The sequence below is a fragment of the Pezoporus flaviventris genome, unplaced genomic scaffold (assembly GCF_033815535.1).
Source record: "Pezoporus flaviventris isolate CSIRO_AGI_PZ_B2104156 unplaced genomic scaffold, CSIRO_AGI_Pfla_v1 ptg000049l, whole genome shotgun sequence".
NCBI classification, from domain to species: Eukaryota; Metazoa; Chordata; class Aves; order Psittaciformes; family Psittacidae; genus Pezoporus; species Pezoporus flaviventris.
The window spans coordinates 3,462,034-3,480,167 of record NW_026892597.1 but is presented as its reverse complement, the minus strand read 5'-3'; the positions used below and the strand labels follow the sequence as shown (position 1 = coordinate 3,480,167).

The window sequence follows — 18,134 nt, the reverse complement described above, 5'->3', positions numbered from 1 at the left end:
TCTGCTTCAAACTCCAGCACAGCTCCCAACTAAACAAGAGCAAGTGGCAGCTCATCATATTGCGGGGACATAACTCTGTTTCCCAAACCCCTCACAGTTCAGCTATAACGATGATTTCTTCTCTCCTCAGCAGTGACACAGGCTTTTAAACCTGAAAAACCTCTTAATGATCATTCAAATTATGAGTGCAGAACTAACATGAGGGTTTGGTATTGCTGCTGCCACTGGGATTTAAAGCAGCTTTGTTTAAGTGAGCTACATGGATTATCCGATAGTATTTGCTGTTTGGTGCCAAAATAAACTTTACTTTGTGTTTGTTGCTGTTTGTCTCTATTCCCATAGTTACACGCACCGTATAAAAGGGTTATTGCAGGGGATCATTATAGAGCCAAACATCACATTCAGATCGTGAGATGAGTGATTCACATCATCTCCTCCAGAGTGGGACTGTGATTCCCACCACTGCACAGGACTTAGAACTGGGGGAGACCCCAGACTTACGGGAGACCCCAAACCCCACAGCATCACTGTATTGCTTCATCGCACGACCCTCAAGTCACATCAGAGACTGGATTCCAGGCGTGAGGAAGCAAAGAAATCTCAAGGTGCTGATTACACTCGATGTGCATCGTGAAAACCAAAAGGAATTTGGATTTCTTTGGGACTACAGAAGCCAGGAACCCAAACTTCCCACCCGGGGTGAAAAATCGTGCGTGCAATTAGCTGTCATCTTTCTTCCCTTGCCAAATTCATCCCCGCATCCCACTTTGCTGTATTAGGAAGATGATGTGAATGGCGGCTGTGGAGCAGCAGCCGGGGCTCAGCTGGAGAGAGGGGGCTCAGCTGCGCGTCTGGCACCTTCAGCAGGGCTGCAGGAGGAGGTCAGCGCTCCGAGTGCTTCCTCCGGCCCCTTCTTTTCGGGTTTAGAGCGCTTTTTCCCACCCCACAGCTCCCGGCGAGGGTCCCCCCCCGTTCCCACCGCCACCGAGCGGAGCGGCAGGGAGGGAAGGGAGCCGGCGCTGCGCCGCCGCCAGGGGGCGGTACAACAGAGGCGCTGCCGCTTGGCGCTCATTGGTGGAGAGAGGGCGTGCTTGCGGCAGTGCGCAGGTGCGGCCTCTTCCCGGCTGCCTCAGCGGCCGGCTAATGGCGGCGGCGGCGGCGCGGTGACGGGTGAGCGGTGGGTGCCGGGCCGCGGCCGGCTGTGCCCGCCCGGGGAGGCGGTACCGGGCTCCGGGAGGGTGTGCGGGCGCAGGGCGGAGCGGGAGGAGGGCGCCAGGCTCCTCTGCAGCGGCCTCGGCAGTGCGGCTGCTCCGCTCGGAGGGGTAGGGGCCTGCGAGGGGTGGCCTGGGCCCCTCGGCGTCCCAGGCCTCGGTCCCCTCCGACCGCGCTTGGCGGGGGGACATGGGAGCCCTTCGCTCCGTCGGCGTGGTGACAGCCCCATGGCTGGGCTCCGTTGTGTGTTCCCCGCGGTGCACCTCATCCCTGCCAGGCGCTGAGGCACAAAGTCGCTTTCCCGCGGTGGCAGCACCTTCCCTGTATTCCCTGTGTCCGTGCGGGTAGCATCACGTACCCGAAGTGCATCGTACCTCCCATATATACATCGTATCATGTGTCTCATATATTCATCGTATTTCGTAGAATAGCACCGTTGCTACTGCGCTAACTTTATTCCCTGTGGTGGGTGGAAATTCATGTTGTTCCCTGTCCTCATCCTGTGCCCATGTATGTTATAAGGTACCTCTGATAATCTCCAGTAAGTGCAGCCCTCCTTTTCTTGCAGTGAACTCTCTTCTGCTGAGCCCTGGTTGTTATATTCCGTTGCAGGATTAAATTGTCGGGTTTGTTTTAAATTCAGAGTTACAATATAGTTGCTGTATCCGGGACTTTTCCCACAGGCTTAGGTGAATGTAAGTTATATTTGCAGCAGCCATCATCTCCCGTACGTCAGGCAGGTTCCCTCAAACGTAAGTGTCTGTCAGACCTGTGGGATCAGGATCTTGCTGATGAGTCTGTAAGCTTTATCTGCAAGACCACCGACCAGTTCTGTTTGATCCTGCAGTAAGTTAAGAGGTTAGTTTTGGGGTGAAGATGCTGTGATCCAGCCTATCAGAGAGTAAATAGTGAGCTTTAAAAAGGGCCTTTAAACCCATTTAGTGAGCTTGTTCCACAAATGATAGACCTCTCATTACAGACGCATCTCTTTTTCTGTTCCCCTAAGATGCAATATCAAAGTGATGCATTTCATGTCATGTTTTGATATTGTTACCTAGCTAATTTTATATACGTGTGCATATGTATGTGTGTGGTGTGTGTGCACATACAGATGTAAGTTCTATGTATAGGCCTTTAAAAGGGCCTCTGAAATATGTGGAAATAGTGATTTCATAATACTGTGGCAAGTGTATTTAGTATGAGAAAGATCTTCCTTTACAGTGATGCAAAAATTAGTGACATTTAATAAGATGATTGTAATGCTGATGCGTTTTTAAGGGCAGCAGAGACAATAATTCCTTTGTGTTTGATTCTGAAGTCCTAACGCTTGTGTGATGCACAGGGTGTCGCTATAAAACCTGAAATTACTGATACTTAATGCTACAAAAATAGTTTTAGGAGCTTCCTATCACTTGTTAATGCTTGAACAGTATTCATTACTTTTCAAACAGTTGCTTTTAAACAGCCTTACTGTAGTTATGTGTATTTGCTACTAGCTTAAGTAACATTTGATTACTTCAGATTTTCTCCGGCTCTGAAAACAAGTCATTATCAGAATATGGTGTACTAACAAACCAGTAGCAAATAAGCCCTGGCATAGGTTTGTTGTGTCATCTGGAATTTGTCTTTTTTGTCTTCTAGTTTTCAATTGAAGGGAAAATGTCACTTTACGATGACTTGGGAGTTGAGACCAGCGATTCTAAAACAGAAGGCTGGTCCAAAAACTTCAAACTACTACAGTCTCAGCTGCAGGTGAAGAAAGCAGCTCTCACACAAGCAAAGGTATAGTCCCTTTGTGGTTTTGCTTTGTTATTAAAGCTTCTTTTCTCTTTGGAGCACTAAAGAAGGTTTGTGACCTTAGAATACCAGTTTGGGATACTTTTACTGGGATTTGGCTGTGAGCTTGTAGCAAGGAGTGTTACAAAACCGAGGGGAGGAGAGGCAAGGTGCAAGTTTCTTAAAGTCTGTTAGAGGGAAATATCAAAATTAACATTAAAATTGAACCAAGAACTGATGAACATCTTTCAAGTAACAGAGCTAAAAGCTTATCTTCAGATCTAACTTTAAAGATAATGAGATTAAGTTGGGGTTTTATTTAAAGTAAGGGTCATGCTGTGATTGATGGTTGGCCATACTGTATCATTTTATGCCTTTTATGCTGTTTAAGGCCTTTGCTTCTAAAGTGCAAATTGTTTTGCGTTAGAAATGTCTGCAGAAAGCATTTCCAATGTGCCTAAAGGGAGAAAGAGTTCAAGCTAATTCCCTGAGCCTGAGCTGTGACAGAGCCATTTGCTCTTTTTATTGCTATATTTCATCCTCCTTCTTCAAGCAGTGTTGATATGTTGGTTCAGTCAGGATCTGTGTGTGTTCTTTGTGGTGTGTAGCTTCTAGAGTGAGAGTACTTGGTTAAAAATAAGTAACAGCTTAGATACTGAACACTTCAGTAGGCACAGCATTTTTTTCATTGGATTTACTCCTGTTTTATGCCACTGAAATTGAGGGCAGGATTTAGTTGATAACTAGAACAACCTGCATGAATGAAATCTAAATGACTACTCTATTAGATAGATTCTTTGTGTGACACTGGTATCAGTATATGCACAGGCTAATAGAAGAGGATTAGAAAACTCAGATTTCAGAATAGATTAATACATTTTATCAGATGATAAAATATGAAGAACAGTAGATTTTTGAAATAAGTCTGAGCCCCTTAAAAAACCCACTTGGTTCAAACTCATCTGGAAAGATTGTCTGAATTTTTAAGGGGTGTCTTTCTGGCCCTAGTCCAAGCCTAGAAGCATTCACCTACTACTGTATGTTCTAGTGCATGCACAAGCCAAGTCTGATCTCAGTTCCTTAAAAAGAGGAAAATATGCACTGGTTTCATGGAAGCATTCTTTGAAATATTCCATCAGATCTGTATTTGTGCAGCAGCTCTTTAAACATAGTTGACAAGCATCTGACTCAGAACTGAGAGCCTTTGCCACCACTAAAACGTGACATAAACTTAGTTATCCATGTCAGGGTCCATTACAAATCACAGAATCACAGAATGGTTTGGATTGGAAAGGAACTTAAGATCATCCAGTTGCAGCCCCCTGCCATGGTCACTAGACCATGTTGCCCAAAGCTCTGTCCAGCTTGGGCTTGAACACTGGCAGGGATGGGTCAGCTTCTCTTGATGCAACCCGTGCCAGTGCCTCACCACCCTCACAGTGAAGAGTTTCTTCCTTATATCCAACATAAATCTCCTCTGTTTAAGTTTGAACCCACCATCCCTTGTCCTGTCTCTACAGTCCCTGATGAAGAGCCCTTCTCCAGCATCCCCATAGCCCCCTTCAGATGCTGGAAGCTACTCTGAGGTCTCCACACAGCTTCTCTTCTGAGGCTGAACAGCCCCAGGTGTTCTCAGCCTGTCTTCATACAGGAGGTGCTCCAGCCCCTGATCATCCTTGTGGCCTCCTCTGGACTTGCTCCAACAGCTCCATGTCCTTCTTATGTTGAGGACACCAGAACTGCACACAGAGCTCCAAGTGGGGTCTTATGAGAGCAGAAATTACTGTATTTTGGTAAACTGAAGAGAAATGATTTATTGAGCTTTGCACAGTGAAAAATTTGAGACAGTGGTTTTCATCCTTTTACTACAAAAATTGGAGATACTAGCTACAAATACATAAAACTAGCTGCTGATTTCTGGTTTTTTTAGACATTCTTTGTTTTGGTGATGTTTTTCAGAGTCAAAGAACAAAACAAAGCACAGTCCTTGCTCCAGTGATTGACCTGAAACGAGGAGGCTCTTCTGATGAGAGACAGATTGTAGACACACCACCTCATGTAGCAGCTGGCTTAAAGGTAAGACCAAGGCAGCTAAGAAGTTCATCTGTAAACTAATGGTTTAGAATTTGAGTTACTTGACTGCAGTCTGTATTTTTAGTTTTCCATCATCTTTCCTGGTGGTCAAAAAAATAACCATTTTCTGAAATTGATTTCCTCTGCTCAAAGAGTCTTTAATTGATGAACATTTCAGTTTCATACAGTCTTTCCATGCGATACAGCGTGGGATTACCAATCTTAATGTGTAGTTAAAATCAAAGTGTTCCTAGTGTATTTCTTCTAATCAGCTTGAAGGTACTTTGCAAGAGAGCAGTTTGGTCAGGTTAATAATGAATGTAATTGTGATTGCACCAATGCTGGAAATGGACCTGGGTATCAATCAACTTTAAAAAAAGCCACCTAACTTCTAAAATGGATTTCTCATGGTAAGGAATCAAAAGAAACTTTCTCCCTGAAGCTTTTTCAAAGGTGGTGGTTCTGAAATAGAATCCCCGAATGGTTTGGGTTGGAAAGAACCTTAAGGTCATCCAGTTCCAACCCCTGTCATGGGCAGGGACACCTTCCACTAGAGCAGTTTGCTCCAAGCCCTGTTCAAACTGGCCTTTGATACTGCCAGGGATGGGGCAGCCCCAGCTTGTCTGGGCACCCTGTGCCAGCGCCTCAGCACCCTCACAGTAAAGAACTCCTTCCTTATATCTAACCTAAATCTCCCCTGTTTAATTTTGAGCCCATTACCCCTTGTCCTGTCACTACGGTCCCTGATGAAGAGTCCCTCTCCAGCATCCTTGTAGCCCCCTTCAGACACTGGAAGCTGCTCTGAGTCCTCCATGCAGCTTCTCTTCTCCAGCCCCAATTTTCTCAGCCTTTCTTCATATGGGAGGTGCTCCAGCCCCTGATCATCCTCATGGCTCTAAATAGTTCTTTCAGATGAGGGTAGAACACTCTAGGAACCTCTGTGTTATATTAATAGCAGCTGATGAAAAAGACTGATGAGATTATGTGGAAGGACCCCTTGCAGATGCTTGCAAGAGCAAGGTGCCCTAATACTTCTAATAATGAATTAAGGGGGGGTTGAAAAAATCCTTGTCCATGGTGACATGCTGCTGCTTTGTATTTGGTAGGGGGAGTGAGTGCGGGCAATGTTTTATTCATGGAAGAATTTGAGATAGTGAAAGCCTGGATGGAATGTTAGTTTTAAGTGAAGCAAATATTTCTTCTGGTACCTGCCATTATTGAAGTCAGGAATTGTGGTTTATGGTGTTGAGAGTAAGAAGGAAGTGTTAAATTAGTGTTTTCGAGCTGGAGGTTGCTTTCAGATATCAGCTGACCAAATCGTTTTTCTTTCTTTAAGGATCCTGTACCCAGTGGTTTCTCTGCAGGAGATGTGTTGATTCCTTTGGCAGATGAGTATGATCCCATGTTCCCAAATGACTATGAGAAAGTGGTAAAACGTCAAAGGGAGGAGCGACAGAGGCAGCGTGAGCTGGAGAGGCAAAAGGAGATTGAAGAGAGAGAAAAGTAAGGCTTTTGTTTAAACTTGTGACAGTTATATAAAGAACAAACCTATCAATTTTCCCTCTAAACAGGGAAATTCTTAAAGCTTTTCTGAAGAAAACTGTGCTTTTAGAAACAAGCACGAGGTTTTAGTATGTTGTATGTTGTAATACTCTTGCTAAATTGACTGATAGTGCAAACATGACATTTATCATGTTAACAGTCCCTTTAGCTGAAAGGTACGTGTCAGTTTTTATCTACTTTATTTTGACAGTAGCAGCAGGATTTGTGTACTTAATGCATCATTATCAGACTTCGACCTTTAGAGTGTTGTCAGTATAACTTGACTACAGAAATACCTTCCAGCACTCAGTGATAAACCATCATTTCGGGGTTTAAATACTACAAAGTGATGCATAATTTTAAAGATACATAGTTTTAAATATGTAGTTAGCACAGTCTATGAGAGGCATAGTTACACTTTATTAACAGTCTGCATTCAGTTCAAGTAAGTTAATTGTGTATTTTTTACTTCTTTGTCTCTGTACAAAAGAGAGCACTACTTACTTGTAATTACCTTAATACCATTTCCATGGAGTAAGAAATCTCTCTAATCATATTAAAGAAGTTGAATGCAGATTCAGTGTCCTATTGAAACAGATGGTGAAATGCCTGCCAGCCAGGCAGTAAGACTATATTTGCCCATTTTAAGTGAAATTAATAAGCCAGCTTCATCGTGGTATGAATCATCTCAAGTCTATGGAATTACAGGAGGGTTATTCTGTTGCCCTTTTTAGATTGTGGAAATTGATATTTTTAGCCATTTGGCCTTCTCTGTTCGCTCTTGGTTCTATCTTCGTTGATCTGGTGGAGGAGGAATGCCTCAGGCTCTCTGTCAAGATGTCAGAAATCCAAGCTGTCATTTCCACAGCTTCAGTGTTGATAGCTGTTCAGTCATGCTTGTGCTTGTTGTATGTGGGCCAAAAGGGTAGTCTTTATATATAACATTAGAGAGAGGAAGTGACAAACACATCATACACTTTGATTTAAAATTGGGGAAACAATCTCAGCCAAGCCTGCATCAGCTGGATGCATTGTAATAACCTGGGTGATAGAACAGGGTGTAGGTTTGGTTTAAATTCACAGTGCAGAGATTCAGAACAGCTGAGCTGTTTTTAGCATCCTGTAGCACAGTTTTGATGGCTGTTCTGGCAATGAGATCTGATTGAAGTTCCACGCTGTGCTCCTCACAGTTTGGGAAAACTACTTTTCCTTTTTCTGAGATATTAAAGTGAGTAATTTCATAATCACAGTAAATAACAGCTGAAGTGCAAACACTTCTTGAAGCATTTCTCACCTAATGTTAAATATGTTTTAATAGACTTGTTGGAATCTTATTTAATCACCAAGCTACTCAATAATCTGATGGTTTTGGGGTTGACTGAGTAAATGATATTACTTTGTATAGCCTGTAGTGGGGAATGTAGAAGGGATCTGTTCAAAGCAGGGTGATTAATTAACGTCTCTGTTATCTTGTGGTCTGTTCCACCCAACACCTTTTCCTTTGTAGTCATTCAGTCACCGTAGTCAGTTTGCGCTAGATTTATTCAGGTGCTTCCTCATTTTCATACGTTCTTCTTGGCTGACTTGAAAGTGGAAGATGATCTTGCTTTGGATCTGTCTTAATTTTACAAAATATACTCTGTGAGTATAAAAGCAAAGAAACAAAAAGTAAAGGTTTTTACGCATGCCTTCTTGGAAGATGTTATAGAATGCCACTTAGAGTGGAGCAGTATAATTCACACTGCAAAGGTGGTATCACAGATTAAAGCAAAGAGTTAACTTTGATGGTTTCTAACTTACTATGTTTCCTAGAAGACGTAAAGACAGACATGAAGCCAGTGGCTTTTCAAGAAGACCAGATCCAGATTCTGATGAAGACGAAGATTACGAAAGGGAGAGACGAAAAAGAAGTAAGGGAACTGTTGGATTTATTTTTTTTATGGGGAAAGAGGTGAAAAATAAATGCAGGGAATTCACAATCCTGTTCCATGGATTGTGTATGTCTCTGTTCTCAGCTGAGGTGTGTACTGCTATTTCTGAGCCTTTAGAATAACCCTAGCATTTTCTTACAACCATAACTGTCATCATGCAGAAAGCTTTCTTTCCATGCAGGCTAAATTGTGGAAAGACCTCTTTTTACTTTAGTTTATAGATAACCTGGTTTAAGTTTCTGCATGGTGTAGGTTCCAGGAAAGGGGTGAAGCACGAGATAAAATCACTGGAAGAGGATCACTGTTGAGTTTTAACTACTAAAGCTGACTATTCCTGCATTTGTTATTTCATGCCCTTAGAACTACTTAGATGGTGTGGATCTGGGTGATGAGACAGGTTTTTGCATGTTGGTTCAGCCTTGGGAAGAGAAGCTGTGTGGAGACCCCAGAGCAGCTTCCACTATCTGAAGGCGGCTGGAGAAGGGCTCTTCATCAAGGACTGTAGCGATAGGACAAGGGGTGATGGGTTCAAAGTGAAACAGGGGAAGTTCAGGAAGAAGTTCTTTACTGTGAGCGTGGTGAGGTACTGGCAGAGGTTGCCCAAAGAAATGGTAAATCCTTAGCAGCGTTCAAGATCAGATTGGGCAGAGCCTTGGGCGACATGGTCTGGGGTGAGATGTCTCAGCCTATATCAGGAGAGTTGGAACTGGATGATCTTAAGCTCTTTTCCAACCCAAACCATTCTATGATGCTATAAAATTAAACTTTCAGCACTAAAGTTACAGTAAATAGTTCAGGGCTGTTGTTACTCTAAAAAAGAAAATTTCTGACAGGGGACATGACATATATTTGCTCTGTCTTGAAAGTTACGAGACTACGTTAGAACATTGTTCATTAAGAGGCTTTGTACTTTACTGGTTTGAAAGTGTTGCTAATTTTGAACAGAGCATCTTTCTCATTTGGTTTGATTGAGCAGTTGTAGAACTAAAGGTTTGTTTCCCTCTAGTCTTTAACTTTGAAATCCTGTGAAATATGTTTATGACAGACACGACATGTAGTAGTACATCACTGCAGTTTGATGTCTCCCTTGATGTGCTTTTCATTCAGTTCTAGTTCACCACTGTTGAAGCTTCTCAGACTGCTGTCTTGCTGCTTTTCTCTTGATAGAGATGTGGGTTAAGAATTGGCTGGTGAGGAGCCAGGAGCTATCTTAAGATTCAGTGAAGCTATTTCGAGCAGCAGAACATAATCATACAAATGTGTTACCTTCCATTTTGCTCATAGGTATGGGAGGAGCTGCCATTGCACCACCCACTTCCCTTGTTGAGAAGGACAAAGAGCGTAAGTACACCAGAATCCTGTTCTCTGAAACTTGGCTGTGTTTATTTCTTGCTCAGCCTTCTGTTGTCCTGATGTTCTTCCCATACAATTCTTTGGCAGAAGAACTTGTACCGGTTCTTTGTTCATGGGGGAAGCTGTGGGGATCCTGCAACACTGCTGTGCTTCACATCTCCGTTCTAAAGGATTCTTTCTGTATTGCTGCAGAAGTGGTTTGGCAAGCTGGTCTGTTACAACCATGCTCAGTGGCTCATTTGTGATGTGAAACGTTGCAGACGAGTTCCTCTGGGTAGACTAGAAACCTCCACAGCATGGAGACGGAATTTTTCTATTGCCTTTTGCTTTAGGAGGTACTTTATGAGTATCTTTCTGAAGGGGTTGTGTGCTACAGGCAGAACTTAGTTTTTGAGGGATGCAGTATTTGCTGAAGAGCTCTGTGTGTGCACCAGGTTTCTCTTAACCACTAGATGGCACAATCTTACTTTAAGAACAAACCCATTCCCTCTTTTTCCATGTCGAATGGTCTTAAATTTGTCAATTAAAATATGGAACAGTGTGTGGTGTATGTTAAGAAGTAATAAGGGAGAAGAATCTTCTGCACACAAACGTTCCTTTGGGAGTCCTGGTTTTATTCATGAGAGCATTCAACTTTACCAAAAGCGAAGCTTGTCAGCGTGAGTGGATGATACAGTAGTGAAAGCATTTGAAGTGTGCAAACATTCAAAACAGAAAGAGTTTGTTTTGAGTAAATAATGAAGAGCAATTGAGCAGTGTCAAGGAAAAGTAAATAGAGGCTGGAAATGGTGGAAATATCCTGAGGGAGAGAGCTTTTTGAAATGGGACATGATCTCACAAGGAATCCTTTGTACAGTTTGTTACTTGATGCTCAAAGCTGGACTGGAAAAACGTTAGAAAACACTGCTGTAGCAGAAGTCCCGCAGACCAGTTCATCTGCTGCTTAAACAGGGACTGGGTTTTGCTCATACAACATCCCCAAGCGTTACATCTGACGTTTTATTTGGTAAGGGAGAACTCCTGGTTCAGCAGGAAATAATCTAAGACTATGTCAGTCTGCAAGTCCTTAAGTCCATTGAAAAGTGTGTTCCTTCAGTGCTCCGTAGGCTTTTTTTCTTCACATTTGACTTGTCAGTGGAAGGTAGTCCAATAATCTCATCAGTATGATTGAAATACCTATATATAGATACAGAGATAGATACAGATATATCTCCACACCCCAGGAAGAGTTTCAGTGCAGGAATTGTCAGATCTCTTCAGGTTGTATAAACACTTCACTTCGAGCTGCATTCATTCTTCTTCAGACTTCCTCTTTTGTGTACATCTCCAGTGCACTTTTCTTCCCAGTCCCCAGCCCCCAGGCTGTATGCATTGATCTGGTTTTGTTGTAATTCTGTTCTTGATGAACGAGGCTTTCAAGTTTGTTTGCCCTCTGTGTGGATAAGCTCATAGTGCAGGTGGCCTCTTAATGTTTCTTTTTTCCATTTGATAAGTAAGAGGTTAATAAATGCATTACAGACCTGTGGATACAAACTCGCTTTATATCCAGTGAGGAGAATCAAGATAACTCTTGTTTCTAAGAGGGAGAGAGGAAGAGGGATGTTAAAGCAGCATGTGCAAAGGAAATCTTGGGATTTGGATTTTATGTGGAAGACTTTTGTTAGTATCAATGCAGAAGAAAGTACAACTTGCAGCTGTGTGTAAATGTGGTAAACTGAAGGCACAGTATTCCAGTGCTCATAACAAGTAGGTTGGATCATGCAAAGTATTTTACTGAAAAACCAAATGTCTCTGTTTTCTTTAGCTGTGGCATCATTTCCATATGAAGAGGAGTCGAGACCTCGGCCACCATCTTCCAAAGCAGCTATTCCTCCTCCAGTATATGATGAGCCAGAAAGACCTCGTTCCCCCACGGGACCTAGCAACTCTTTCCTTGCTAACATGGGGTAAATGATTGACTTATGCTCATTTGGTGGAAAAAAGGTGGTGGAAACCAAAAGTTTAAATAGCTTGTCAATAGAGAAGAGCACATCCCACCACATGTCAGAGTGCATATAGTTCTGGCTGGCAGGGTACAGGAAAAGCTGTGGGTTTACTTGCTGGAGAGAAATGAATTTGAGGTGGTTGCATTCAAGGCTTTGCTTTTAAGCGAGTTCTGAAGCCACACTCTGGCATAAAGTGTTTATGGCTTTTACAAACCAAGCTAATGTAGTAAACAGGAAATCACAGATGGCATGTTAGTTCCTCTAGGGTTTTTTTTCCACCTTTGTCTTCAGTGTGGTACATACCAGGGGGCAAAGCAGCTCTGCTTTGTTTGTTTCTTCAGAAATTCAAAGCATATTTGCAGGAATGTATCAGCTGTGGCTGCAGATCTGCACAGTTACTTTCTGCCTTGAATTAGCATCATGTGTAGTTCTTGTTACTACTGTGGCAACAAGTGGAAGTCGAATTCATAGCTAAAAACATCTTGAGATCTCAGTTGAAAGGTGGAGTAGTTAGATGTGGTACTCTTAGCAGTTGCATTGGGTGTTGTGGAAATGCAGCCTCAGTGTAGTCAAACACAATTACACTACATTTCCATTTTGGAAATGATTTTTAATGCATTTTTTAATAGAAACACTTTGTGCAGCAAAAGGATAATCAAACTCAGGACTGTTGGATCAATTAATGCATTGTTACCACCTCTAGTTATCAATACCCCAGGACCTTCAGGCCTTCACTTCATTGAAGGAAGTGCTAAATACAAGATCTAATCTGCTTTATTTTGACCACACAGTTAGCTACTGCTAATTCTGTGAGTTAGTGTTTTAACTGTTCACCATGACAGAGCCAGACTTTGTGGCCTTTTGAAGGTGTCTTTGTATGTTTCATGTAGTATGCTTAGAAAATAGTCAGGTAGTCACCGATTACCCAGGATCATTGTAATCTTATGTGTAATCTTACATGTCTTTTGATAAAATGGTGGTGACTGAGCATAGAATATTTACCGTGGTTTAAACTAGTGAACCATGGCATGGTTTTTGTATCTTTAGCTGTGGTCTCCAAAGAAATGGCAATATGCTCAGGTATCTTTTGATTATGAGTATTCATTCAGTGGGAATTTCAAAACCTGTCACTGGAGGTGTTTTTTGTAAGGTACTTAAGGCGGAATGGTTTTAAACTGAAACAGGGGAAATTTGGGTTAGATATAAAGAAATTCTTCCCTGGGAGGGCCGTGAGGCGTTGGCACAGGGTCCCAGAGAAGCTGTGGCTGCCCCATCCCTGGCAGTGTTTAAGGCCAGGTTGGACACAGGGGCTTGGAGCAAGCTGCTCTAGTGGAAGTTGTCTCTGCCTGTGGCAGGGGTTGGAACTGGATGAGTTTTAAGGTCCCTTCCAATCCATTCTATGATTTTATTGCCTGAATATGTTCTTGAAAATTCAGAAAGATGTGTTTAAATTAATGCTGAGGATATTCAGATATGTTAGAGAATGGGCTGACAAAACTCTGTGCTCTGGAGCTTATGCCAACTTGGAACTAACGGCAGGATCTGATTAATGTGGGAGTTAGGTTGTTCCACATCTGCCTTTTTCTCTCAAGCTTTTGATACCAGCCACTGACAAAGAAAAGAAACCGAACTAAATAGACCCTCATCTGATCTCATTTGTGATCTACTGTCAGCAGCCTGATCTAGAGGAAGGTGTACCTGCCATGGCAGTGGGGTTGGACTAGATGGTCTTTAAATGTCCCTTCTAACCCAAACCATTGTATAGTGTATGATGCTGACTTGCACTGTTAATATAAGTTGGGTTGTATCTATAAAAGTATGAGCAATTTTATTAAGTCACCTTCTCTGACAACTCTTCCATCTAATTTAGGGGTAACACTTTTCATCTTCACAGGTGCTGTTGTTGCTAGGTTGTTAAGTCTTATAGAACCTATTATGTTTTCAGTCTCTATGTAATGAGATTTTTAGGAGGTAGAATGTTCAAGCACTTAAGAAAAATACAGTGATAATGTTTTGTGGAAGAAACCTTTACTGACTGATGCTTTTTCTCTTTGCAGAGGGACAGTGGCTCATAAAATCATGCAGAAGTATGGTTTCAGAGAGGGCCAGGGGCTGGGAAAGCATGAACAGGGGCTGAGCACAGCACTCTCAGTGGAGAAAACAAGCAAGAGGGGTGGCAAGATCATTGTTGGTGATTCTACAGAGAAAGGTAATTTTGTCCTACACTAATAAGTTTGTGAGAAATGGTCAGGGGCAGAATAATGGTTCAGGGTCAGTGAACACTCCTGGATTTGTTAAGTTTGCCACCTGTCCTTGCAGAAAATGCTGGTTAGAGTTGGAAGAATGGTTCATATTCCTTCTTGTAGGAATTCATCTTTTTTTAAAGTGGTCCTCTTTGCTTTTAGCTCATCCTCCCCTCAGTTGTCCTCCAGTGTTTGGATGTTTAGTGTTCTCTTCAAGAGGTGATCCTGCTCTGTTCATGCTGGCTTTCTCTCCCTATCACATGCTTTACATACTGCTCTCATTCCTCTGGTGTTTGATCTAGAGACAAGACAAGATGTAGCCTTACTAGAACAGCACCTGTGCCTAAGCACAAGTGTTGGAAGTCAGGAGACCTGATTTTTAGTTCTTAGGGAGTCTGATAATATTCTGAACTGATGAATTATTATGAAAGAGTACATTGCCAATGTTCAGCTTAGTTCACATTTTGCAGAAGTGATTTTTTTCTCTTACTGTCCTTACAAGTAGAATTCCTATTCTTACAAATTCGGAATGACTGTTCCTCACTAATATGAAACTACATTTTGTGGCTTTTATTCCATTGTTCGGTAACAGATTCTGATAAAATCACCCCTATATGTTTAAATCACAGAATCAACCAGGTTGGAAAAGCCCTTAAGCCCATCCAGTCCAACCATTCCCCAGCACTGCCAAGGCCACCACTAACCTGTGGCACTGAGGCCTCGTCTCCACGCTGTGTGAACACTTGCAGGGATGGTGACTGCAGCCCTGCCCTGGGCAGCCTGTTCCAATGCCTGAGCACCCTCTGGGGCAGGAATTGTTCCTCAGCTCCATCTAAACCTGCCCTGGGGCAGCTTGAGGCCGATTCCTCAATTTCCCATCCCTTGTTCCTTGGGAGCAGAGCCCAACCCCTCCTGGCTCCATCCTCCTGTCAGGCAGTTGAGCTTTAATCTTCAGTTATTTCATGATTCACTGTTCTGTCTTCATAGAAACGGGCAAAAAAGCGGATTCAAACCCATTGACTGAGATACTGAAATGCCCAACTAAAGTGGTCTTACTAAGGGTAAGTTGGGAGTAGGAGAACATGTCTTTGTGCTTGCAGCATCTGTGGTTGAAATGTGTAAGTCTGTGTTCCTCTTACAATGACTGTACAGTTTGAGTAGTTTTGAGCAGCATCTACATGGTGAAAACATGTCTGAGGTACAAGTTGTGACTGTAAATCAGTAGTGCTTTGGATTATACAGTTACCTTGTCTTAGTAGTAGGGAACTCTCTCCTTCTGTGGCTGTTACTGTTGAACAGAAGCTTAAATTATTTATGGTCACAGTTGAATACATCTGTGGTTTGTCTACATAATGGTCTGTGCATCCTGGTGAGTTGGGTTTGTTCTTTTGACTTTCAGAACATGGTTGGTGCTGGGGAGGTGGATGAAGATCTAGAAGTTGAAACTAAGGAGGAGTGCGAGAAGTATGGCAAGGTTGGGAAATGTGTCATCTTTGAGGTAAGAGATAATCTGTTCCTTTTAGGCAGCTCTGAAACCAAACTGAATACTTGTCCCTCACAACTGGCTTGTTATTGCCTAGGAGAAGTGGTGTAGATTAGGAGATGTCACATGTTCCTTTGCTGTGTTGTGAACCTGGATTTTCTATATCTGTAAAACACAAACTTAGTGTCAGAAACTAAGTTACATGACAGCCTTGTTTTTGTAAATCCTCTGCACACCAGAGGGATTTGGGGTCATTGGACAGTTGGCTGCTAGTTTATTCTCACCTGACTCCAGGGCAATGCTTTCTGTGAAGACTAAAGTAACAAGGAATGAGTCTGTCTTCACCAAATCCAAAAATCTCTGGGTATTGTGCTTTTGAAATCTTCTTAGTCTGTTCTCTTCACTACTTCTGTGAAGAACAGCAATTTATACCAGTATTTTTACTCCTGTTCTTGTTCTGATTTGGGATATTTTGTTTGTTTTCTGTTTTGTTTCAGATTCCTGGTGCCCCTGATGATGAAGCTGTAAGAATATTCCTAGAGTTTGAACGGGTTGAATCTGCCATCAAAGGTAGGATAGTAAATAGCGTCCTGTGAACCTCAGAGTTAAGTCCTGTAGAGACATTGAACGCTCTCCCTGATTGATTAGTGAACTGAACTGGTGCTTGCTGACCTGTCACTGGTTTCACTTTTAGCTGTTGTGGATCTAAATGGAAGATACTTCGGAGGCAGAGTCGTGAAGGCTTGTTTCTACAACCTGGACAAGTTCCGAGTACTGGATCTGGCTGAGCAAGTTTGATTTTAAAACCCCTGCTCAAGGTGGCACTGTTTTGGCAATCACGTTTTCAGCAGTAGGCTGGGAATAAGGAAGAGCAAAGTAGCTTTCCTAGCAAACTGGAAACAAGCCTCATTGAATGGATTTTTCACATTCGTTGTGACTTACATTTTTCTTTTTGTAATATAAAGCCCTTTGAAAGTCAGATTCATGTCTGTGTGGTTTTGAATTGCACAATTCCGCTTACTGCTCTGGGGATCTGGATTGTTTCGGAGCTTTCAGACGACGTGGTTCTCTTGAAAACCCACTGCTGAGGAGATGCTTTGTCTGTATTCCTGCTTTCCTTGTTCTGGTGCTTCATCATGGAGTCCCCGTGCTGCCTCCATAATAAGTGGGAAGCTCTGGAAAGGGACTATGTGCTGTCATGCTTCTCTTCCCTGATGGTATCTCTCAGAGTTACGTTACAGCCTTGCACACCAGAGTGATTTGGGGTTGTTGGACAGCTAGCAGCTAGTTTGTTCTTACCTGACTCCAGGACCATGCTTTCTATGGAGACTAAAGTAACAAGGAATGAGTCTGTCTTTCTTCCCAAATCCAAAGAATATACATGTTTAACCCAGGGAAATAGAAGGAGGAAGGAATTTAAACTGCTTAGCCATTTGAATCTGAATGAGTGGACTGTTAGCAGGAGCTTTGTGCTGTCAGTCAGTCTTTGCAGAAATATCCAGGGTTAACTGATGACAGGTCATTACTCAAATGCTACGGGTAGAACTGAGGGGAAACTCATTCTTGTGTCTCAGAATCCCAATTCCTCTAATATCACACATAACTAACTTCTTGTTTCATTGATTCTAACCTGGCCATTGTTATATCTCTATATTTCTATATTGGAGGTCAAATAACACCAGGGTTAGTTTTTTTTCTTCTGAGGAGTGCCAGTGGAACAGTTCAGAGTAGGAGGTGATGGAGGAGAATTCTCATATGTAATGTGAAGAGTACAAACTAAACGATTACACACTAATTTTTGATAATCTAATGTAAAATCATAGCTAGCACTCTGCTCCTGATTGTTTGCTTTTTGTTTGGGAACAGTCTGTGACAAAGAGTTGGCAAGGGGTGGCTATGCAGTGATGGCAGTTGTCTCTGTGCTCCATTGCACCTAGGATTATGCAGATACCAACATGGAAGTGAGCTCTGAGGGCATTTAAGGTGTTTGAAAGCTGATGCTGGATGTCTTCTTCCTGTTATACACATGTATTGGGGGGAGGGGGTATAGACCTGTAGTTGATCAACGCTGTGAATATCTCCAGTTATTGGCCTTTTATTAAGTTTGGGCTGCAGACCTATATGAGAAACCCTTGGTCTTGTGTTTCACTTACTTTGTCTGTGTTCCACCAACCTCTGTACAAACATTTGCTTGTAAAACAGAAATCAGTTTTTAAAAAACCCTTGTATTTTACTTACTGTGTGTTGGCTTCCTTACTACCCTCTTGTGTTGCACAGGGCCTGCTCCACAGTCAGTGACTGCTGTGATCCACCATTAGACAGCCTCACTGCAGCAGAGGTGAAGAACCAGCCTGACTAATAGTAAAAGCACAGGACTTGGGGCAATAACAGAATCTGAATTCTGTTGTTGGCTCTGCTCTTAGTTTTCTGTTTGACTTTGAGCAACATTTTAAGGTCTTTGCTACTATCATAGAATCACAGAATGGTTTGGGTTGGAAAGGACCTTAAGATCATCCAGTTCCAAACCCCTGCCGTG

At 42.6% G+C, this 18,134-nt stretch overlaps 1 protein-coding gene across 4 annotated transcripts; it reads left to right on the top strand.

The window, feature by feature from the left end:
* Positions 1-1,046: 1,046 nt before the first annotated feature.
* RBM17 (RNA binding motif protein 17) lies at positions 1,047-16,577 on the top strand. 4 transcript variants are annotated; one of them, XM_061468636.1, is made up of 12 exons: positions 1,047-1,170; positions 2,854-2,994; positions 4,948-5,064; positions 6,398-6,564; positions 8,416-8,513; positions 9,819-9,875; positions 11,692-11,833; positions 13,930-14,081; positions 15,103-15,176; positions 15,515-15,613; positions 16,096-16,168; positions 16,293-16,577. In XM_061468636.1, the coding sequence occupies exons 2-12, from the start codon at positions 2,872-2,874 to the stop codon at positions 16,394-16,396; spliced, it is 1,206 nt and encodes a 401-aa protein (XP_061324620.1). In that variant the 5' UTR covers positions 1,047-1,170; positions 2,854-2,871; the 3' UTR covers positions 16,397-16,577. The 4 variants fall into 4 exon arrangements, with proteins under 4 accessions (XP_061324620.1, XP_061324623.1, XP_061324619.1 ...); XM_061468639.1 differs by having other exon boundaries at positions 1,120-1,177; positions 8,419-8,513; XM_061468635.1 differs by having other exon boundaries at positions 1,123-1,177.
* The last annotated feature ends 1,557 nt before the right edge of the window (positions 16,578-18,134 follow it).

Bases quoted from the DNA above. Each gene is read 5' to 3' on its own strand.
- RBM17 (XM_061468636.1), top strand. From the start codon at position 2,872: ATGTCACTTTACGATGACTTGGGAGTTGAGACCAGCGATTCTAAAACA. The intron at 5,065-6,397 runs GTAAGACCAAGG...TCTTTCTTTAAG, and splicing joins ATGTAGCAGCTGGCTTAAAG to GATCCTGTACCCAGTGGTTT. The intron at 15,177-15,514 runs GTAAGTTGGGAG...TTTGACTTTCAG, and splicing joins CTAAAGTGGTCTTACTAAGG to AACATGGTTGGTGCTGGGGA.